Raw genomic sequence first — 22,554 nt, forward strand, 5'->3', positions numbered from 1 at the left:
ACAATAAGCTGCTCCGTCCTTTCCAATAATGGTGCTTCCGCTGTAAAGTTCGCTCCTAACTCTTTCAACGGGTCATTCCCACGAAGCGAAAAAAAAAAAAAATCACACGATCGCCAGTGACCGTCGCAGACCGTGCCAACGTGTAATCTCTTTAATGGAAGATGTCAAGTTCGTTACTTGGATCACCTTGTCATATGTGGTACAATTTGATGGACTACTTATACGTTTTTGTCATGCCTTTTACTGCGGAATTCCTTTCCACTCATCTTTTCTTTTCGCTCGTTTTCGTAAGTCTAGTTGACGCTTACGTTGCTCTTGCTGTCTGTGTGATGATATAAATGAATCAGACCATCAATCCGAACATGGAGTTTTCGGTTGTGTTGACCCTTGGAAAATGTGGACGAGAAGATGCAGCCAGGCGTTTGATCCATTCTTTTGGCTTTGGGCGCTCCACTGCGGACCGCACAGCGTCAAGTATGCTGCCGCTCTACTTTTGCATTGTATATTTCATTATGCTGACCGTTGCTAGCAATCTGCAAGTGACTATGGCTGAATCAAGCGTGAGGTTGGCCCGCAACATCGTGTGTTTTTTGGGGGGCTCACATTAGAACATTGCGCAAGCATCCTACGAGCTTGAAAACTTCGAGAGTATCTTACGAAACTCTGTGGGAAACCTGTGGGGATGATTGTCAGATTTGGTCCTCGACTCCACAATGTGCCAGTTGTGGTGTCGATAAAAGCGTTCTTGATCCCAGAGCATCGTATCACCGAAAAGCCTCTTACTGCAATCCAGCAAAAATGGCAAAGACGCAAGGCGCAAACCAAATATGGCCCTTCCGATTGATTGCAATGACAATACTTGTCAGCCTTGGTGGGATTATATTCGGCTATGGTGGCATCGGTCAGATCGGCGGTTTCCTTCCCATGCCGGACTACGTTCAACGATTTGGAATGACGAAGGTATGCTAACGGTCACTATATTATCTGAAAAGAGTCGATCATATCAGACTTGCATTTCTGGCTCAAAATTGGTATTCCAAAGTCCCGGAAAGTTTCACATAGTACCAAGAAGCCGCAGAAGAAAATTTGGTCCTGCGTCCTGGCGTCCGGGATTATGTTATGCCATACGAACACAGCAAGACTGACTATCGTCTAGGATGAACTCGGTGACACTAGACAAGGAACTATAGTCGGCCTACTTATGATAGGAGCGCTTGTCGGCTCCTTGATCGCCGGTCCTTTGGCAGACATAATCGGCAGAAAACATAGCATCTCTATCTGGGCACTTGTGTACATGACAGGATCGTTAGTCGAGCTAACTTCTACGAGAGAATGGGCCCAAATTGCTGTGGGCCGCACAGTTGAAGGTTTTGGTATAGGCGGCCTATCTATACTCGTACCGGTACGTACTGTATTCTGATTTCAACAACCTGTTTCCAATAAGAATAGATGTACCAGGGCGAGTGCTCGCCAAAAGACGCCCGTGGGGTCATCATAAGCATGTATCAGCTCTTCATCACGCTCGGTATTCTGCTGGCCTCGCTAGTGAACCTTGGGACCAAGCACATTGGAGGTTCAGCTTCGTGGCGTATCACCATTGCCGTTGGCACAATATGGCCGCTCATCCTGGCCATCGGCGTTCAATTTCTCGGCGAGTCGCCGCGTTGGGACATTCGCCGGAATAGAGTAGATCGAGCCGAGCGCATGGTTGCGAAATTGTAGGCACTATTTCATATCTCATCCTAGTTTGATAAACATCTAGACATGCACAAGCTTATCCTACGGCCTTTGAACAAACTTCCAGACACAACAGAATTTTTTAAGAGGGTAGCCAGAGGTAGGATAATGCTAATTTAGTGATATAGGTACCAAACAAACGAGGATATTAGGCGGGAACTAGATGAGATATACGCAAGCGTACAACAAGAGAGATCTCAGCCCAAAGTTTCCGTGTCGGGTATTTGGCGCGAGCGCACGATTCTTCGCCGCATCTTTGTCGGAGTAGTTCTGCAAATGATGCAGCAGCTGACCGGAATAAATTACCTCTTTTACTTCGGAACAAAGCTGTTCTCCAATATGCACGTTGGAGACAGCTATCTAACAGCCGTGATTCTGGGAGGCGCCAACTTCTTTGCAACTTTGGCCGGACTGTGGGTGACTAAACGGTTCGGACATCGAGCTTCACTCATCCTGGGCGGGGTTTGGATTGGTGTATGGCTAATGGTACGCGATTGTTATTTCACCGTATTTCTCTGGCCCAAATGGCGTCCTTCCCCTCTCTTTGGTTGTGTGGTTAGACTTGAAATGTTCATCTGTGCACTTTGTGATATACTGACTCTACAGATGTACGCGTTCTTCGGCCAATACTGCATTCAACAGCTCTGCCCGCTTTCCCCCAGCGCAACGGGCACAGCTATGGTTGCCTTCTCCTGTCTCGCCATATTCGGCTTTGCTACAACCTGGGGCCCATTGACCTGGGTTGTGTGCTCTGAGATCTTCCCAACGAGGTGGAAAGCTATTGGCATGGGCGTGGCTACCGCAACTAACTGGGCCTTCAACTTTTTGATTGGATTCTTCACTACAGAAATTACAGATAGAATTCACTATGGCCTTGGATGGGTGTTCGCCGGAGCGATTATTTGTGGAAGCTGCTTTGTGTGGTTTTGCGTGCATGAAACCGCGGGCAAGTCGCTCGAAGCGATTGACAAGGAGATTCTAGATGGAACCAGGCCTTGGAACAGCCGCAAAGGTCAATAATCCGAAATACACACATCGACTAACTTCTGCTTCCAGTGAGGCAATGGTGTTGATTGATTCCATACGGTAAACGCAGCAATATTTTTTTTGTGGATCTCATGGTGCATTTATCCATCTCCGAGGGACACTTGTGGAATTCATCGCGAGTGACATAAGTAGACCTGTAGAACTTAGTTTCCCGACAGGCTCTTGGCCCTATATCGCCAGGTTTAATTAGTTTGTTTTCGCCTGAAGAATACCAGACAAACCATAAATAGAAGAAAACAACATCGGCTACGTCGGACCCCGTGCCAACTGCAAGTCTATTGGGTTGTCGCACATTGAGTGCGATCAACGTAGAGGTTCTCCCCGACATTTTCTTCCAGTCAAAGCCTTCTAGAGGAGGCTCATGTTCGCACACTTGCAGACCGGATGTTCATCCTTGTCTCTGCTCCTCAATGACTTGAGCTGACTGCGTGCAGTTTGGCAAGACAACTCAGGGCCTAGATCGGAGTTGCGTTGCGATCAGACATGACCGCCTAAATGAACGTCTGACTGTGTCTACTTGCACACCCACCTTCCAGCGGCTCAACTCGGTAACGACCATGACATCTACTCATGGCGTGCATGAAGCATCAGGCTGAGTTGAATAGATGCGCGCCTCAGATTAGTAGTTAAGCATCGCAAGTCTGGAATGGTTCAAATCACCTCTCTTTCATTTCCTCTGCTATTGTTTCGAGTTCCTAACCTTTCACTGGACCTATCTCCTTTGCCCAGAAACGAACATTTCAATCCGATTCGTAATGGCAGATGGCACCCAGGCCAGAACACCGGCTGGAGAAGCGGCCGGACTCCGTCCAGTAGCGTATGCAAGCCCTAGCTCTGTCGTCAATGCGCTGACGTGTACGGTTTAGTTGCTGGAAATGTCGGAGGCGGCGATCGTATTGCTCAAAAGACTATCCTAAATGCTCCCGCTGCAAAGAGAACAACTTAGAGTGTGTGTATCCAGATGGAAGAAAGATCACAGTGTCAGAGAGGTTTGTCGGTCTCGAAAAGGATCGAAATTCTATTACTTATTCACATATAGCTATTTACGAAGTTTAGAGGCTAGAGTTAAAGCGTTTGAAGGTTGATAAACCGTGAAGCCGCGCATTTTCATGTGCTAACAAGTATCAGATGCTGCCGCCTTATCGGCGTCACCATTGGCGCCAGACTGGTCGTCGGTCGGGATACCGGACGAGGAGGGAAACGAGGAAGGTCCTCAACAGCCTGAGGATGGAGTCAGAGAAGTGCTCCAAGGAGTCTCAGTGCTTTCATTCGATTCGACGGGTAGATCAAGGGCTCGTACGTCAATCGCTCTGCTTTCGCCACCTCTTCTTTTCTGACACGAAAGCAGAATACTTTGAAGGCTTCGCATCTACCGCGCTTGGTCGAAGATTGAGTAACATAGCGGGAATGCCTAGCGTCGGCACCCTCGATATCGGCTGCGAGCCATTCTCGTACAATCGTGCTGCTCTTCGTGTCAGAAAGCAGCCAGCGAGCAAAGTCTTCCGATTTCCCCCTCTGCAGGTTGCAAACGGCTGGTACTCTGCCCATTACTCATATATCGGCACCATTTTCTCGTTTTCCACGCGGGAATGGTTTGATCAGCACCTAGCCAAAGCATACTCAGGCCCGCCTAATACAGCGGACCCGGAGGCGTGCCTAGCGTATGCCAAAGTACTCACGATTCTAGCATTCGGACAGCTCTATTCTGTAAACCAATGGGACTCCTTTGACGGGCCTCCTGGGTTCGAACTCTTCTGTCACGCTGTGCAATATTTGCCTAGCATCCACGAAGAAAGCTCTCTGCTCTTTGTAGAAACGCTTGCATTGGTTGGTTATTACATGCAAAATCTCGGCGAAAGAGACGCTGCATTCCTGTACGTTGGTACCGCTTTACGAATGGCGATATCGCTTGCTCTGCATCAAGAAGTGAAAAGTACACAATTAGATGAAGCACAAAAGGAGCGGAGACGACGGGTGTGGTGGAGCGTCTACTCCATGGATCGCATCTTGACGATCAAGAGTGGAAATCCAATCATGGTCCAGGATGAAGACATTGGTGTCAATCCTCCTTCTCGCCTTCCCGACGAGCCTCAATATGGCCCGTGGATTGTTTTAAGGTGTTACACCGAGCTGTCTAAAATTCTGACGCGTATCATGAACGAGGTGTACCGTGCTCCCTACCGAACCGGCTCTAACCTCATGGCTTCTGTTCAAGGTATTCTCGCTGCTCTTTCAGCGTGGAATCGAGATCTACCACCCGAGCTCAGATTCAATATCGACAAGCTTGATTTCACCCGGGAGTCCGTCAGTTCCTTTTTACACTACTACCAATGTATCAATATGACCGTCAGGCCACTCTTGTTCTTGGTGGTCGAGAGGAGAATGAAATGGAGCCCGGAAGAAAGAGCGAAAGACTGGAGGTATGATTTGTCCACACCGACGATCAGCGCTATCGAGACGTGCATTTCAGCCGCCCAGGACACGATTGCGATGATCACAATTGCGGCGCAAAAGAATTTGTTCGCTACATACGGTTACATGGATGGCGAGCATTGCTTTTCCGCTGCACTCGTTCTCGTCCTCGTTTGTCTCGCCTTCCCATGTGGCGAATCGGAGTTTAAAGCAATGGACTCAGCTTTGCGTATGCTTCAACTTATCGTCGACCGCGGTAACAACAACATGGCCCCGCGACTACAGCTCCTACAACAAGTGCGGTCTAGTATCACTACGCCCGCTGGCGTGACAATCCCTGCTCAATTTACACCGAGCGCGGGCGACGCTCTCCACAACGCGCACTTAGATCCAATGATGATAAGCTTTCCGCATGTTGACAGCGCTGCACTTGGGGAGCCTTGGCTAGACTCGAACTCAGGTGACTTGAGCTTGTGGGAAGAGGGTTATATGTCAAACGATCCCCATATTGAGTACGACTTGCTTCAATGGACGCAGCCATTAGATCACACCTGGACGTCCGGAAGCATCTAGACCAATCAAATCTTGGTCTGGAATTTGCGATCCATTCGGAACCTAAGCGTGCCAACAAGTATGGCTGCGGCTAGGGACATTGAACCGGAGTAATACATAGCTGGACGGTAAGCTTGGAAACCAGCCTGCTCGCCTCCAAAAGCTGCTAGTAGATATCCTGCTATAGGACCGCCCAAAAGATACCCTCCAGCCCAACCCGTCACAATCATGCCCATGGCCGTCGCAACTTGAGCTGTGCCGAAGACACTGCCAACTGCCGTCGGTATCGTAGAAAAGAAACCGCCATTTGCAGCACCACCAATGATAACGAATAGGGTCAGTGGGACCAAGTTTTGTGATACTGGCCATATGGTCAACATGCCAATAGCGCTCATGAATAAGCTGAGAAATAGCGCATGGATTGGCCCGATCCAGTCACAAAGGAATCCAAATCCAACACGACCAAATGCAGATGAAAGATTGAAACCTGCAACAAGTGCTGCGCCGGTCGAGGCAGAGAGACCAATAGAGTTCGAGTAAAGTGGAATGAAGAATGGAGGAACGAAAAGAGGGAACGTAGCTATGGCTCCAATCAAGAAAAGCAGTAGGAATTTGAAGTCTCGGAACAAACTCCATTCGACGAACGTTCGACGCTTGATTGTCGCACGGTCTCTGAGAAACCACGCAGCTGGTATTCCCGTTGCTATGGTGATCAGCCCAAGGATTCGAAAAGTCCACGCGACATCGGTATCCTTTATCAGTTTTTCCATGGCCAAGGCTATTACAGTTCCTCCAAGCCCACCGCCGGCATAGACAATACCGTTGGCTAGGCCGCGTTTACGCAGGAAGTATTGCGATGGTGTGACCGAAGCAGCCATGAAGGATAGGCTATATGGGGTCAGCATGGACCAGAAAAGTGGTGATGTGAAAGATTCTACCTTGTTCCAATACCTTGCACAAGTCCGACGCAAACAAACAGACACGCTACATTGTTAGGTGCGAAGCTAACGAGCAGGCCGCCGAGTCCAACAAAAAAGACACCAAGGATACCTGTCCAACGGGATCCAATTGACATGAGTAGTCGGGCATTTGTAATAGCAAATATTGAGATGCAAGCTGGTGTCAGACCACCAACAAAGCTTAGAGTCGATGCCGATGCAACATTTTGCTCTACAAGCTCTTTCTGAACAACACCCCAACTGTAAGACATGCCTGTGAACCAGAAAGCTACAATGGCGCAGGAGAACACTATTACCCAACCGTAGCCGCCATCGGGGATGGTTGCATCGGTCGTTTGGGCAGTAACTATTCTTCTGTTTAAATTCTCTTCCGAGCCATGTCTGTCTGGTGGAGTCGTCGATCCTAAGTCTTGCAATTCTACGTTACTCGCATTCGTTTCCGACATCGCCATTGTTAAGATCCCGCAGAGACGGATAGATTTGTTGCACTCTTCGAAGCAAAGCTGTTGTATGGTCACAACATCAGGAGAAGTCGCCGAAGAAGGAAAAAAAATTTTTGTACGTCCCAAGCTAGCATAACTAGTTCACCAAAGCAACTTTGACAGGCCCTACGACGGCCCCACTCTGGGTCTTGGACCGGACGACATGATCAAGTCAACATTTTCAATACGAAACGATCATTTGCCTTCAACGCACTGCTGGTACGTGATAGTTTTACGTTTGGTATATACAAAAGCTATCTTCGTCTCTGACACCATCGGAGCCATCTGAGTTGTTACCAAATAGAAAATCTAGTTATGTACTTGGAAGACTAAGTAATGTTGCAGCAGTTCTCCAAAGTAATGAGCATATATATGCATTGTATTTCAATACGTCGAATGTTATGAGTGTCAATGAACCAATGGAGTTTCAAGGTTAAGATGAGCTCTTTGCGATTTGGTTCCGTGTCTAGAATTATCGGGGACATTATTGGTTTCTTCTAAGGAAGAAGATTCTCTGCTGTAAATTAAACATGGCAAACAATGTTGCAGGACTATTTAATCTCTTTCCTGTTGTCAAGTGGTGCCAAGGGAAGTCGGCTACCTGCCATGCTGTCTGCGTCTGCCCACGACTGACTGTTCCCAAACTATCCTTCAGAAGTGATCCTCGACTCGTTCAACCAAAGTTCAAATCTCTGCAGAAGCTCACGCGTAATTAATTCAGAACGTTCAGCCGAGCTTCTGCTCGTGCAATGGTCAATTGCGAAAGTACTTTTGCAAGAAACAATACGTCATTGTGAAAGAAGTCTTGGCCCCCGTCGTAGGGAAGCACGACTAGTGTTATTTATAGCAATCATCCAGACATAGCGAATATACCAATTTCCTGCTACGCCTTTGTTTAGTTGACAGCGGATAATGAATTGGTCGAAGCAAACGACCTTTGAAATACTGCCGAGAGTCCACACAGTGTGCTTGATTTCTCCAATCCGGTGAATTATGAGGACTCTGCAGAAAGCACCAATTTTTAAAAAGCCAGTAGGATAAGAAACAACAACATCGTCATTCTCGTGAACAATCAGCCGTTCCCACAGCACCTAACTGTCTCATCACTAGACGATTGTTCCATCGGCCCTGTTCCGGTTCGCTTTTCTTCAATCGTCCGTCTCTGGATCAGACAGGCCCTCCTCGCCAGGGCCCAGCTTGAAGATTTTCACGCCCGGATGCTTGCCTTGCCACTCGTGCCTGGGCAACCCGAATGTCTCCCACTCCGGATCTGGGATTCTCGGAAACAGTCCCATCTTGACGACGACGCGGCCGGGCCTGATCGAGCTGAAGGGCAATGTGTAGGATGATATCTCCCAGTCTCACCAGGCTGGTCGCTTATTTCGTTCCTGATGCATACATCGCTTGACGTTGCGAATCAGATTGTGAAGGTCGGAAAGAAGACGGCGCGGTGCTGATACAAACCGGCCTCAGAAACGATAGCAAGCTCAATGATTCGTGCAAGGGCAACAGGCAAGAAATGCAGATGTGCAAGTTGGGACAGATTTATCATTCTCGTAGATTGGGTATTTGTGAATGGTAAACTTCTATCGCCGATACTTTCTGATTGACGTCAGCTGAACTACAAAACAATGTGTGTATGTGTGTGTACCAAAAAAAAGTCAACGATGAATCAAGTTAGGGGGGGGGGGACGGGGGGATATCACGACTGTTGACCTTTCAGAAAACCCTATCGGCCCAAAAATAACGCCCACTGGAGGCCCACCTCGTCAAATCCCAAAGGAGGACCTCAGCATCTGTCCAGACAGGACGTGCCAATACGCGCTCTAGCCATCACACGAGGACGGAGTAGAATTTCATCCGGTCGTTTCGCCAGGACGCAAGCGCAGACTGCACACATCCTTCTTCACGACCTCCTTCTCCTTGCCCTTTCCTTTCCCGCTATCCACTTTGACAAGGTCTTCGTCGTCCTCGCCTTTGCGCGTGCTCTCCTCGTCTTCTTCCTCGACGTCTGCGTCCGCACCCTCCCTGTCCCGCCGACCACTCATTCTCCGACTGGCCCGAACCTCTCTCTCGCCTTCCCTTGGTCCTTCCCTCGGGCTGGCAAGAGGACTCGCAGTCACCGTCGCAGCACGATCCACTGTCCTGTCTAGGCCCGTAATACTCCCGTTGATGCTTTCCGCGCGCCCATGGCCCAGGCCTAGGTGCCCGCTGCGCACGCTCGCACCGTCATTGCCCAGCTTGGTGCTGTAGTAGCTGTTGCGCTCCGAGACAAGCGCGGGTGCACCGACGCCGCCCGGATTGCTGTACACCGAGGCACGCTCCGCAGAGGCAAGCCCTGAGAGAGATGGCCGCGGCGGTGCGGCGACGCTCGATGACCCGTATCCCCCAGTGGACGAGCCCGCGGCTGCGGACTCGCGGTCTATGTTAGCTGAGAGCACAGACAGGGGAAGTGACTCGCGGGAGTTGCCCCAGACAGAGGATGGAGCAATGGCTCGGATCGAGGCCTGTGTATCGAGAGAATTGCGACGCCGACGCTTCGAGGATGAGGCGAGCGTTAGAATGGAGGCGTTGTCGCTGAGCAGGCCGTTTGCCGTCGCGGCTGTGTACGTGTGCGGATGCGAGATCGACTGCTGCATGTGCGCTGGGACGGCGGAGGCGGGAGGACTGACGGGGTACTGGTGCGAAAAGGTGACGGGTGACTGAGCGGCCGCGGCCTGGTTCGTGGCGGGCAGCATGGCCGAGGGCGCAGTGGACTGGATGGTCGTGAGGGTTGTGGTGAGCGATTCCTGGGAAGCCCGCGCGGAGCTGAAGGTGCTATTCGCGCGGCCGCTGTACAGACCGTCGGTCGTGTAGGCGGTGCCGGTGCGCGAAAAGCCTGTGTCCGACTGGATTGTCTCTGGGTTGGTGGCCAGAGTCGGGGCAGTAGACTTGTTGCTTCTTATGACGATGTTGGGCCCGCCTGTGGTCGAGTCGGCGTAGCTAGCAAAACTGCCTACCCTGCCTGAGTTTACTGACGCGGGCGTAAAGGAGGAGGCTCGTCCACTAATGGTGCTGGGCGCCTTGGGTCGCGCGACGCCATTGCCGACGTAGCCAGACTCGGGGTAGGGATTGTTGTTCTTTCGCTTGTTGCGGGAGAGGCTCTTCTTTTCGTTGTGAAGCGCAGAGCCAGAGCTTTTGAGGTTCGCGAGACGCTTCATCCATGTCGCGAAGGGACGGCGAGCCTTCTGGCGATCTAAGCAGCACGTATTAGAAGGCCACTCCATACAGGCAAGGCCGCGCTTCCTACTGTACATACCATGAGGGCGAATGGCCGCTTCCGCTGCCGCCATTTTCGTCCTGCGGCGCGGGACAGTCTTTGAATTTGAGTTACTTCGGGGCTGGCAATGTTGTTCCACAGCAAACAAAGCTCAGACAGCTGTCGGTGCGGGTAGGCGCATGTAGCGAACTGCGGCGCTTTCAAGGTGATAGATGGGAGTACTATCCAAGGCAGGATTCGACCAGGAGGTGGGCGGGGGCCAAGCGCAGTTCTATGTTCTAGAGGTGAGAGTGAAAGTGATTCTAGACGCGGGCGGCCAGAAATGAGTCAGGCGGCGAAGAGGCAGAATGGTCTGGCGAGTTGGTAGGGGAGCAGCACCGGTAGTGTCTGGGAAGGCCAAAGTACGGGCTCCTAGGGGGATCGCAAGCATGGGACTGGTCAGGTTCGAGCAGCACGACAGTGACAGTTCGTGGTGTTGCGGCGGCTCGACCCTTGTGATTGGCTGCGGCGCTTGCTGCTGCCGCAAAGGGCGAGGAGTCCTCAGCCGCGCCACGTTGACCTCGTGCACTCGGGCGGCTTCTGGCGCGTTCTGGGCGGGCGCTGGGCGGGCGCAGGCCGGGGGAATCACGCAGGCGCCGAGCGGGCGGCAGCACGGGCGACGCCCAGGCCGCGAGCGGGCTTCGACGCCCTAACTGGAGCTGCAGAGCCCCCGAGACGACAAAGACAGCGCCAAGATCCGCTGTCGGCGTTCTCTGCTCTGCTCGAAACTCATACTTGCGCCCCTTGTAGAGGTCCCTTAAGTCCCGCCACGCCGCGTCGTCTTGTACGTGATTGCATCCGACGTGTGGCTTGCGGCCGGTCTTATATCGGGAACACACACATTGCTTTGATACCTGCATATATGATGCTTGCGAGCTCAGCTGCGTTGTGCCCTCTTCCACAGAGAATCCTCGACGTTAGCTAAGGCACGGGTGCAGTCACTTGCCGCCACGCAAAACGGACTCCAATGTGCCGCCACGATATAGCACTTGTCGTTCGAAGATGGAGGAGCGAGCATGGGGGAAGCTGAGCAAGAACGCACCACCTCCGGCACCGGGTAGCGAGCCGTCTCTTCGCCCTCTTCCGGCCACGGTCGTTGCCCGGATCAAGTCGTCCGCCACCATCTCTAGTCTGGCTGGTGTCGTGCTGGGCCTGCTGCAAAACTCCCTGGATGCGGGTAGCACCAAGATCAGCGTGGACGTCGATTTCACTCGGGGAAACTGCACTGTGGAGGACAACGGGTACGGCATCGCGCCTTCAGAGTTTGCCGAGAATGGCGGGCTCTGTAAGCTATACTGCACGTCCAAGTACGGCGACTCGAGGCCGAGTGCATCTACGACATACGGCGCTTACGGAACGTTCCTTGCTTCTTTGGGAGCCCTGTGCCTTCTTACAGTGACGGCAAGGCACTGTAAGTACTACTCCACCAATTCGCTCATCATACACCAGTCCAAAGTGATATCCAGACTGATGCCTGCCCCGGCCTCGCACCAGCTGGATAGTCGCGACCATGGCGCCCGAGTGACGGTTCGAGATCTCTTTGGAAACATGCCTGTCCGCGTGAAGCAAAGGGCCTTGCTCGCACAGCAGCAGGGCGAAATGGACAAGCTGTGGGACGAGCTGAAGAGTGGCATTACCGCTCTTCTCGTCGCCTTCGCTGCACCAATCTCCTTGCATATGCGAGACACCACGTCAGGCAAACAATTTGCTATCAAGAACGCCGAATCAAATGGAGGCTCTGGCAAGATGGCGAGCACAATAACTCCTCTCCTGCCTCCTAAACACAAGCACATCGTATTCCTTCTTCGCCAAACGTGCAGACTGCCCTCCAACACTGCCGGTGCCTGGGTCCCTGTTTCTGCATCGTCTAGATCCGTCACTATAAAAGGCATGATCAACCTCTGTCCCTGCCCATCTAAAGCCAACCAGTATCTCTCCCTGGGCATACACCCTCTTCTAAAATCGCAGCACAACATATTATACGAGCATATCAACCGTCTTTTTACACGCTCTCGCTTCGGCGCCATCGAAGCTGAGCAACCCTCTGATACTGAGAGGGAACGACGAAAAAGCGGTGCGCGATTCAACGATGAAGGAGTGAGTAGAAGGGTTGTGTCATGTGAGAAAGGGGTGGAGAGGTGGCCGATGTTTGTTCTGACGATCGAGGAAAAGAATGGAAGGGCTGGCAGGAGTGAAGACGAAGTTCTGGGGAGCGGGGCGGGTCTGGAGCGAGTACTCAAGGTTTTGGATGCGCTTGTTGGAAGATGGTTAGAAGCACATCATTTCAAGCCGAGCGGACAAGAGAAAAAAGCACGGGGCGGGACCGATGCCATGAACGAGGTCAGCGTAACTGACGATGAAAATGTGCGTTCAGTGTCCGGACTATATAATCGGGCGATTCAAGATGCTCGAGCAACCCAGCATACAACACCGTATACTGGGGTGTCTACTGTGAACGCACTAAGCAGAATCAAAAGCTCGAAGGGAGAGTCGCTTGGAAAACGACCTGCAAGTACGTCAAGTACTGAGGCTTCTGCAAACAGAAAGAAGCCGTTGATCAGTGTCGAGGCCATACCTAGCGATTGGTCCCGACGTCCTTGTCCAAGCAGAAGCACACAAGCGCGCACCGAGCATGGCGAGAGCAGGAGTTTTGCGGATGACGATACTCAATTGACGATGCTAGCTTCTAAAGTCGCTGACGAGCACCAAGACGGAGCCGTTGAATGGGTCGACCCATTTACGAGAGAAAGGCACATGTTGAATGCTCAAACGGGCATGCCAATGCCAACTCACCAAAACGTCGACTCGACCCGCCGGGGCAGACGTATCTCTCTGCCATCTAGAGAATGTCGCCCACCGGCTGGGAGCGAAACAACGCCGCTACCGTTCATAGATTCTCTTTTGGAGCGCTGGCAGAATCCCGTCTTCCGCCCGCGAGAACAGCCAATCGTACGTGCCTCGTTCGATGCAACTCACAGTCACGGTGCGATTGAGATCGACAGCGCGTTCGAGGAGGTCTCACGCTTGAATGGTCACAAGATTTCCAGGGCCGCGCTGAAGGATGCGGAAATTTTGGCGCAAGTGGATGAGAAGTTCATCCTTGTAAAACTGAACGAGCTTGACGAGGAACGGTCGCTCCTCGTGGCAATCGACCAACACGCCGCAGACGAGCGCGTCAAGATCGAGCAGCTGCTCCAGGACTTGTGCAGCCCGCCGGACGGATTGGATCGGCATTTCTCTTCTCAGCAGGGCCTCCGTTCCGCGGTCAAGACAAGCATGCTTGGTAAACCGCTCAAGTTCTACGTTCCCGCGCGGGAAGGCGAGTTGTTTCGGCGCTACATGAGGCACTTCGCTGACTGGGGCATCCTTTTCGATGTGGAATCTTTAGGCACTGACAACGACAACGGTGACGACGACGACGACAACAACAACAACGATGACGATGACGATGATGGAGGCAGCCAGGAGTGTGTGATTGTGCACAGCTTGCCGCCCGTAATTGCCGAGCGGTGCAGAATAGATCCTAGGCTGCTCATCTCACTTCTTCGGTCTGAGTCCTGGAGACTTGCTGAAGATGGGACAACATACAACGGCACGTCGCTTGAGAGTGGGCAGGCCTGGTTCAAGCGCCTCGCGCAGTGTCCGCGGGAGCTGCTCGACCTCGCCAATTCCCGTGCGTGCAGAAGCGCCATAATGTTCAACGACGGGCTTTCGAGGGAGCGCTGCGCGGCGCTTGTCGCCGATCTGGCGGAATGTGCGTTCCCCTTCATGTGTGCGCATGGAAGGCCAAGCATGGTGCCTTTGATTGAGATAGGGACGGCACGGGCGGGCGACGCTGGTGCGATGGGCGGTGAGAATGAAGAAGAGGACTACGCGGCTGCATTTGGACGGTGGCGACGCCAAGAACATCAGTGACGCGCAAAAGAAACTCAAGGCCATCTTTGAAGCCATCCTTTCTCACATTTTCGATACACAACAACCCTAATATTATATAGAACTTTTGTGAAGTTTCTAGTCAACATCCTTCCCGCGTCGCATGGCGCAGTCATATCTGCGTCTCTCTCGGCGCGTTCACCCGTCCACATCAGAGCCCACGCTACGTGACTAATCCCTTCAGTTGCCGTCGACGTCACCGTCAGATACAAAGCGTCCCACTTCGACGGGGGATTTGGCCCCGCGTTTGGAATGCCAGCAACCCTTGGTGTAGATATGGCTCTGGTCCACCAAGACAGCCTATTTGAAGTGAGAAAGATCAAAGAATACGCCGGACGAAGCCGCGTTTCACGCCTTCAGCTGGCGGATCTCGGCCCTCAGCGCCTCGACCTGCGCAAGATGGTCATTGTGGAAGCGGATCGAGGACTGCACATGATCCATCTTGAGGGCGTCCATGGCCTCCTTGTGCTTCTTCTTTAGCCCCTCCAGCTCGGCCTCGTACTTCTCCCTCGCCCGCGCCAGCTGCGCGTCGAACTTGCCGTTGAGGGCGTCCATGCGCATCTGCCACACCTTCTCCTCCTCGGCAAACTTCGCCTCGTGCTCACGCACCAGCGCTTGCCGCTCCTGCGCAAACTCCTTCAGCATTTCATTCCGTAGTGCGGCTTCCTGGACGAAAAGCAGCCTCGTGGTCTGCTCGTCGAGCGGCGGCTCGAATCTCTTATTCAGCACGCGCTCCAGATACGTGCTGGCCGAAGTGCTGGAAGCAGCCTCTGAAGGGCCGCTGTTCATCTCGGCGCCCAGTGACTGCGTGCTGGGCTGCTCTGGCTCTGGCTCCTGCTCTTCTTCCGGCCACGAGGACGACGGTGCATGCTCGATTTCTTGCTGGGCGACCTGCGGGGCACGTGGTGCAATAGGAGCGTTACGTACCGGTTGTTCAGGCGGCTTTCTGCCCTTGCTCCCCTCGCAATCAGACATGTGCCCGTAGTACTTGTTCTTGTACAAGAACTTCCTGTCGCAAAACCTGCATATGATGTGCACGCGATGGGGATCTGGCTTGCCACCGGTCTTGGACCTCTCTGGCGTCGGATGGCCGGCATCGAGGTTCAAGTCTGTGCAGTAGTGCCGGTAAAGTTGCTTCTTGGATTCGAAAACCTCGCTGCAGTCGAAGCAGCGAACGGGGATTGGGCTAGTGGCCATTATGTTGTTCGTGTCGGGCACATGTATTTATAGTTTGTTGTGTAGGAATGGAGCGGAAGAAGGCGAAGAGTCAGCGATTTGAGCTCGACGATTGTAGCAGAACACGGTTATCAGCGGATTTGCTCAGCTGCACGGTAACCTTTAGTAGACAGACTGTCACGACAAAGTTCTGACATTCACTAGAAACGTAGGGAAGAGCCCAATAATAGAACATTTCATAAAGCGTTAATTCACGGCTTGAGCCGAACTATCCAAATCTAATGCCAGATTTGGGGTCCCAACGCCCGTCGGCCTTCGGCTTCTGCGACGATTGCGCAGGTGATCCGCCAGCTCCAGAAGGAGGTGCAAATGTGATGGGTATGTCAGGAGTCCATACACCAGCTGCCGGGGCCCTTTGAGGCTGCGGTGCCACTAGCGGTTCTTGAGCATGTGTGGGCCCAACGTTGTACATTGGTCGTTGGGCTTGCGCCGCCTTTTCCTGCTGCAGAGACGCTGCTTTTCCTAGGGACATGGACGCCATTTCCGTCGAAAGGTCGCTACCAAATCAAGTCAGCTATTATGAGGTGATTCCAACGACATTAAACTGCCGAAGAGCTACTCACGCCTCGAACTGTGCCGCTTCGCTCCGACGCTGGTACGCAAATGTCTTGCAATCATCCCGAAATCTCGTTACCATCTTCGCAAGGTCATTATAAAACTTCCTACCAGCCTCCAAGTTGCTTATAATCTCTTTGTACTTAAAGTACGCATTCTCCAGCCGCTGCAACGCTTGTTCTCTCTCCCGCGTTGTCGTGTCTCCTTTCCGCGCTGCAACAAATACCGAATTGGCATCTTGCAGCTTCTTCAGCAGCTGATCCTGCTCCTTTGCCTCGATTGCGACAGCTTCCTTGTCGCCATCATACCTCTCCTCAAGACGACGCTCAAAGAACGGCTCGAATTGTGCTGCCTCAATTTTCTGCATTGGGAATTCGCGCTCTAGGCGACTTGCTTCGCGAATGAGGTCTGCGTTGATGTCGTCCTGTCTGCATTTGTTCTTCAAGGCCTCAACTTTCTTGCGTCTCCTGCTCTCAAGTCGGCTGATGTCATTAAGACAGGCTCGAAGTTTGCTAGCCGCTTGTTCGACGGCGGGTGTGAGATTAGCGCGTCTGCTCGAAGGAACGTAGTTCTCCAGGTCACGGTCCGAGCCAGCAAGAAGCCGAATGAGCAGGTCATTGTCCCGAAGCTTTTTGGAGACTTGTTCATCACTGTTTGCAGCTTGCTTCAGATAATCGTCAATGCTCTTGATCTGAGCATACAGCTTAGGTGCCGCCTCCGGTGCGGGAGGTCGAGGCCAGCGGTCTGTGCCGTACTTTTTGCGTGCCCTATCATCGTCTGCCTCTTCGGCGCGGAGGAGCTCAACGCCTTCCTCGTAGATCGTCCGGTCATTTTGTTTGATCTTCTCGGTGTCGTAAACAGTCTTGGTCAATCTATTAGGGCCATCCTGCTGTCGAATCTCCTCGGCGTGTGAAACTAACCCAGGTGGAAGTCCGAGTGGTTTCTCTAAAGCTTGTAGCGAGCCTGGTAGTTTCAGAGATCTCAGCACGTCGTGCATCTTTGTGTTTAGTGCTTCTAGCTCGTCGATGATGCTCACATTCACGAGTCGATCGCGTCGATCTTCGTAAATACTTGCAGCGACGTGTACAGCGTACGGTACGAGCTTGGTGAACAACGGCTTTCCTAGCTCCGCGTTGTCCCCGAGATGTGCCATTGGATCCTTGATCTGGGGCGGAACCTTGGACGTGACCATGTTGGCCCTATCCAGCGTTTTCAGCTCCGACTTTGGCGGCTCTGGGATCAAATAAATCATGTCATTGTCTTTTTCAGCACGTTTAAAGTCTTCCTGCACTCTGTTTTTCAACCCTTGAAGATCACTAAGCACAGTCTTGTTGATGTACCTCGCTTCTTTGAGTGCTTCAGTCGCACAAGTTAGACTGTCCCGCAGCCTGGCCACCTCTTCGCCATATTTTCTTTTTTCCAAACAGTCGAGTGCGGCTCTGTACTGCGCAGCCGCAGCAAAATGATGGTGTTTCGCTGTCATGTGGTGTATCCATTCGGTCTGGACCGCATTTGTCTGCACGCCGTAGTCTCCCGCCTCGGCGTACAGATCTGACACTCGGGCAGCCAGCTTTGCAATGATTGCATCCTTCATTCCGTCCTTGACTGCCTTTTGCCAAAAGCATTCCTGCGCCTGCGCCAGCATGAGCTGCTCCATCGACTCCAGCGTCATAATGTCCATGTCATCCGGAGGAGTAGATCGCATGTCCGGAATTATCTCTGTCCGCAGAAAATTCAACGTCCCTGCAGCAAGGCAAAAATAGTTTGCTGCCGTCTTCAGTCCATCCTGAGTGCTACGGTTCGCGGAGACTGCCAGCTGGGAGTACATGGCTGCCAGGTTCCACACAACGTTGGCCAGCTCATACCGCAGATTGTCTTGTGACAGAGGCCTCGAAGTATCGTAGGAAAGCGCGGGATACCATGGGAATTCTACACCAATATCTATGGGGAACTTCGCCCCCAGCCAGATAAGCTGCGCAGCATAGGCCTGTAGCTTCTTGATGCCCGAACTGTGTGGTTCAACGGCATGGATAGCATCAGAGCGTAACTGGTCTATGGCTTCGAGGTCCGCGGCAAAGACATCTGGGTGCTGATCGTACTTCGTCGAGATGTACTGCTTGATGGCGCTGGAAAGAGAGACATTTTGCGATCGCCTAAAGGGAAGCGACAAGATGTTCGTTCTGTCGTTGTCCGCTCTATTAGCAAGTCCCCACAGGCACACAGCGAGAAAACTCACGAGACCGCCATCTTGCTCAGCGTCAAAGGCATGGAGAAACAACGTCAACGCCTTGGGCCGAACGGATGATTCTGTGTTTACGCCTTGGTCAAGCAGGGCCCCCACCACTGTGCGAAGGCGGGTCGTGTTCAGCAGCACGTCCAGGATCCGCCCGCCACTTACTCGGAAGACTTCGCGTGAGACTGAGGCACAAGCACCGGCTTTTCCTTGTGCACGTAGCAAGTTGGTATGACGCAGTCGTGAAGCTGATTCACTGCGCACTTTACCGTATGCGTTTTGGCGTTTCGATCTGTCTGTCTTCCACGCGCGCTAGAACCTTTCAGACGCGATTCAGCCAGATGCGGGATCCGGGCGCAACTAAGTTAAACTGATGTCTTCCAGCCCATCAACCCCCATCACGTCTCCAGCACTCTGCGCTCGCAAAGAAGTCCGATCGCCATCCAACTCTCGAGGGTCGGCAATGGTTTGGCAGCACGCCCACTAATGTGCAGCCCCCCAAGCGATTAACTCGTGTTTGACGAGCCTCCCGCGGCCCAGGGGTGATGAGCTCCGCGGAGCCTTCCCCACTGAAGCCTATCGCAAGCAAGATCCAAAGTAGCCTCGCGGCTTGGGTGACCTAGCACGGTTACGATGGCCTCCAGGTTGACGTCCAGCAGGCGGCCATTGCAACCAAAGGATCCCTCTGTAAGGCCGTCGTCTGCGCCTATGCCCGCTGCCGAGCCAAAGGGCAAGCGGAGATGTGTGACGGCGGCCTGCATACCATGTGTGTAGCTTCGCTAGCATGTGCAAACTTGGCAACTAATCTCACCACAGGTCGGAAGCGAAAGTCGAAATGCGATGCTGGCCTTCCCAATTGTTCGACATGCATCGCTGTCTACAAGACAGAGTGCTCCTACGACCCGGGCGTCGCAGAGATTGCTCGACAAAATGACTCTTCTACCGGCGTGAAGCGCGACAGCGCCGCTGTCCAGGAGCCCAATTTTGCGGAGCAGTTCGTGCAGTTGCTCATATCCCTACCCGAGAGCGAGGCTTTTGATGCTCTATACCAGCTCAGGGCCAGTGGAGACGTCGTTGCGACTACCGAGCTGCTCCGCAAGAAAAGAATCATGTCCGAAGGGAACGAGCCACAAACTATTGAGAGCGAGCACATGCACGTACAAGGAAACGCGACACTGGAGCAGAAATGCCGCTACGGATTCACGAGCGGACTAGGTCTTGTGCCGGGCGACGACGACTACATCCTTACGCGAACTCAGGAGCCGCCTACATCAAGACTGTGGACAGACGTCACAACGGACGGGGACCTGGTGTATCATTTGATTAAATTGTACTTCACGTGGAGCAATCACTTTTACCCTATCGTTAGTGAAGAGGAATTTTATACCGACTTCAGAACCGGGCGGACAAAGGCGTGTAGTGCCATACTGGTCAACGCAATGTGTTCGTATGGCTCTGTGTTTACGTCAAATCCCAGTGTGAGGGATGAGTCGAACCACAAGTGGACAGCTGGTAATCGATTCTTTGAGAGAGCGAGGCACCTGCTATTCGAGGATGAAACCACTCCACAGCTTCCAACAGTCCAAGCGTTGCAGATCATGAGCATGCGCGAGGCCTGCAATGGCCGTGTGAGCTCTGGATTTCGCTATGCTGGTTGGGCGCTGAATATGGCTATTGAATTAGGCATGCATCTGGAAGGTTGGAAGTCAGGTGCACAGGAGGATGGCATGCGGAGGCGATCGTTTTGGGCCATGTTCAACTGCGACACGTAAGTCTCAGCTCCATTCTCTGCACTTGATTTTCTTTACCTGACGTTGCGGAGTGCCTGGTCGATATGCTCTGGGAGGGTTGCGATGCTCCCTCGCGCTGCTATTGAGATTGAAAAACCAAAAAGAACTGCACACGTGACCGAGTGGCAGCTTTACGACGACGAGCATCGAAATGCAGAAAGTAAGGTTCTTTATTCTTGTTGCGAGGACGAGATGCTGTATCAGCAAAGCAGCCTGACGGAAATTCTGAGCGAGCTTCTCGTGATCTACTACGCGCCTCGTGAGCGACTAAGCTCGCGCAAGATTCTTGATATGTACTCTCGTTTTCAGACGTGGCACAAACGACTACCGAGCTCGATGCGTCTATCGGAAAAATCGCCACCCAATGTGTTTATGCTCCAGTAAGTGCAGCTTTGCTATCGAAATCGTTGGCTACTGCTTACAATCGGCAAGCATGTGGTATTGGTCTTGTGTCAACCATCTTTTCCGCCCAATTGTCCGCATGAAACTAGTGGGTTCATCGATACAACCACGCCAGGTTTGCATTGACATGGCAATCGAGATATCTAAAGCCATGGATCTATATCGACAACATTACCCAATGGACACCGTCAATCTACTGTGGTGCCACGTACTCCTCACAGCCGGTTTGACGCATGTCTTCGACCTTCCGTCACGTGGTCAATCAAAGTCAACTTTCACAGCAGCCAACAGCCGGGCCATTAAGGATACTGCGCAGTGTTTGCGTGACTTTCACACCATCTCATCTGTACACAGATTCGGGGTGCGTGGGATCCAAATCATATGTTCACTTGTGGAAAAGTATGGGTTATACCTACCGGAAGAAGTCTTGAAGGAAATGTCTCCGATTCTATGCATGAGAAAGGACGCTCAATCCACTGCCACACCAGTTATTAGCGAGCCCAATCAAGGGCAGGGCGCGCCTAAGTCAGCTGCTGCTGACCTTGTAACGGCGCCTACTGTGGCTTTAGATCCGGCTTCTAACGCGACTCCTCCAACGACCCAAACAATTACAACCAACATACCATCACCTAATTTAAGACAAGAGGGATCATCTGCGGTGATTCCGCCTTCACTGCATAACGACCCTCAGCCGAGATACAAACCTAGCTACCAAGTCCAAGCAATGACTTCTTGGCCCGAACCTCCTTTCGACCAAGCACCCCAGTTCCCGACATCCCTGTTCTTCACACCTGTAGATGGCACGATAGGATTACCACTCTACCACAACAACCCGAGCCAATCGCACATGGATCTCCATGTTATGCTTGGCGCGGTGGACTGGGGAGAGCAGCTGAGGCAGGACGGATTTGAGCTTAGCGATGTCTGGGGAAACGATCCTATGGCAGGTGCAAACCTGAATATCATAGGTCGGTCGCATCACATGGGGGATCAACTATCGGCTCAGGCCTATCGGGGACCACCTCAGCAAGGTTATGCTGTGGGAGAAGTCACGTTTGTGAACGGTGCATGGCCTTGAGAGTTTGATCTTTGTGGATCAAGCCAGCTCTACGTCTCCACCAGGAGGCCTGCATACATGATTTGTGTTTATATCATGGAAAGAGCCCATGAGTCAATCGATCAGAGCTATGGGAAGTTCGCACAAGAAGATTTGCTATTTAGCTGAGAGAGGATGAGCCAAGTGCCAGAAACGGTCTGGCTTACATGCAACGCAGTCACTGCAAACAGCACCGTCTTTGCAAATGTGGGCAGCAATACGAACTAACGAGGGTTTTCAAAGGCGCATGCGCGTCTTTAGAGAAAGAACTACCCGCCGCGATCATCAAGCACACGTGGAGCCATCGAGAGCTTTACGCTGCGGTACCAGAAGCTCCAAACTAAGAACAGACGAGGACGTACTCGTCGACAAGGTTCTCATCGAGGTCACTGGCGCGAAGTCAGCCGACAATCTCAACGACCAGTGCCTGGAACTTGGCGCTTCGTTTCATGATCCCGGATCAAAGTTTGGATTGCTTGCCGATTTGCAGACGTGTATTGCTGCAAGGAAAGCCATGGTTCTGTCATGTAGTTTCCTGGCCATCAAGGAGGCCTGGTGAGAGACAAGCCAGTTGCTGCTATTAGCGGAAATATTGGTTAGCTTTGAAGCTTGGGTTCCATGGTTCCCGCAGTCGTCTTCATCGATATTATAGATCTCGTTTGACGTGTTAGTGTACATATATGTAATCATGATAATAGTAATGAATCTGATTCGAGGGCTCATCAAAAAGATGAAACCAGCGAGTATCATTGCTGGTCAGATGTTTCTAGCATAGCCAAGTAGGTTTGAGGAAAGCATCAGCGACGTGGTATACTTTGCGTG

General features: G+C 52.3%; 8 protein-coding genes across 10 annotated transcripts; 4 read left to right on the forward strand and 4 right to left on the reverse strand.

Annotated features, from left to right (window-relative positions):
* Positions 1 to 88: 88 nt before the first annotated feature.
* PV09_03863 lies at positions 89 to 3,030 on the forward strand. Of its 3 annotated transcripts, none has more exons than XM_016357127.1 (5): positions 89 to 474; positions 530 to 1,402; positions 1,450 to 1,718; positions 1,866 to 2,223; positions 2,344 to 3,030. In XM_016357127.1, exons 2-5 carry the CDS (start codon positions 1,202 to 1,204, stop codon positions 2,755 to 2,757), a joined length of 1,242 nt encoding a protein of 413 aa, XP_016215216.1. In that variant the 5' UTR covers positions 89 to 474; positions 530 to 1,201; the 3' UTR covers positions 2,758 to 3,030. The 3 variants fall into 3 exon arrangements, with proteins under 3 accessions (XP_016215216.1, XP_016215214.1, XP_016215215.1); XM_016357125.1 differs by having other exon boundaries at positions 530 to 960; positions 1,157 to 1,402; positions 1,866 to 3,030; XM_016357126.1 differs by having other exon boundaries at positions 1,866 to 3,030.
* Positions 3,031 to 3,365: 335 nt separating this feature from the next.
* Positions 3,366 to 6,982, forward strand: PV09_03864 (uncharacterized protein). The gene is made up of 5 exons (XM_016357128.1): positions 3,366 to 3,601; positions 3,651 to 3,773; positions 3,824 to 3,864; positions 3,913 to 4,080; positions 4,133 to 6,982. Exons 1-5 carry the CDS (start codon positions 3,540 to 3,542, stop codon positions 5,767 to 5,769), a joined length of 2,031 nt encoding a protein of 676 aa, XP_016215217.1. The 5' UTR covers positions 3,366 to 3,539; the 3' UTR covers positions 5,770 to 6,982.
* PV09_03865 (uncharacterized protein) lies at positions 5,207 to 7,239 on the reverse strand. Its single transcript, XM_016357129.1, has 2 exons — positions 6,687 to 7,239; positions 5,207 to 6,636 (listed from the first exon to the last, which is right to left on the reverse strand). The coding sequence occupies exons 1-2, from the start codon at positions 7,157 to 7,159 to the stop codon at positions 5,775 to 5,777; spliced, it is 1,335 nt and encodes a 444-aa protein (XP_016215218.1). The 5' UTR covers positions 7,160 to 7,239; the 3' UTR covers positions 5,207 to 5,774.
* A 1,366-nt stretch (positions 7,240 to 8,605) lies between these two features.
* PV09_03866 (uncharacterized protein) lies at positions 8,606 to 10,891 on the reverse strand. Its single transcript, XM_016357130.1, has 2 exons — positions 10,488 to 10,891; positions 8,606 to 10,424 (listed from the first exon to the last, which is right to left on the reverse strand). Exons 1-2 carry the CDS (start codon positions 10,519 to 10,521, stop codon positions 9,046 to 9,048), a joined length of 1,413 nt encoding a protein of 470 aa, XP_016215219.1. The 5' UTR covers positions 10,522 to 10,891; the 3' UTR covers positions 8,606 to 9,045.
* A 352-nt stretch (positions 10,892 to 11,243) lies between these two features.
* On the forward strand, positions 11,244 to 14,537 carry PV09_03867 (uncharacterized protein). Its single transcript, XM_016357131.1, has one exon. It carries the CDS (start codon positions 11,490 to 11,492, stop codon positions 14,400 to 14,402), a length of 2,913 nt encoding a protein of 970 aa, XP_016215220.1. The 5' UTR covers positions 11,244 to 11,489; the 3' UTR covers positions 14,403 to 14,537.
* Positions 14,454 to 15,617, reverse strand: PV09_03868 (uncharacterized protein; the record flags this gene model as incomplete). Its single annotated transcript, XM_016357132.1, has 1 exon — positions 14,454 to 15,617. The coding sequence occupies one exon, from the start codon at positions 15,615 to 15,617 to the stop codon at positions 14,769 to 14,771; it is 849 nt and encodes a 282-aa protein (XP_016215221.1). The 3' UTR covers positions 14,454 to 14,768.
* A 247-nt stretch (positions 15,618 to 15,864) lies between these two features.
* PV09_03869 (uncharacterized protein) lies at positions 15,865 to 18,479 on the reverse strand (the record flags this gene model as incomplete). Its single annotated transcript, XM_016357133.1, has 3 exons — positions 15,865 to 16,153; positions 16,220 to 18,391; positions 18,448 to 18,479. The coding sequence occupies 3 exons, from the start codon at positions 18,477 to 18,479 to the stop codon at positions 15,865 to 15,867; spliced, it is 2,493 nt and encodes an 830-aa protein (XP_016215222.1).
* A 344-nt stretch (positions 18,480 to 18,823) lies between these two features.
* On the forward strand, positions 18,824 to 22,473 carry PV09_03870 (uncharacterized protein). The gene is made up of 4 exons (XM_016357134.1): positions 18,824 to 19,210; positions 19,261 to 20,212; positions 20,267 to 20,614; positions 20,667 to 22,473. The coding sequence occupies exons 1-4, from the start codon at positions 19,078 to 19,080 to the stop codon at positions 21,712 to 21,714; spliced, it is 2,481 nt and encodes an 826-aa protein (XP_016215223.1). The 5' UTR covers positions 18,824 to 19,077; the 3' UTR covers positions 21,715 to 22,473.
* The last annotated feature ends 81 nt before the right edge of the window (positions 22,474 to 22,554 follow it).

Source organism: Verruconis gallopava (assembly GCF_000836295.1).
Source record: "Verruconis gallopava strain CBS 43764 unplaced genomic scaffold supercont1.10, whole genome shotgun sequence".
Taxonomy (NCBI): domain Eukaryota; kingdom Fungi; phylum Ascomycota; class Dothideomycetes; order Venturiales; family Sympoventuriaceae; genus Verruconis; species Verruconis gallopava.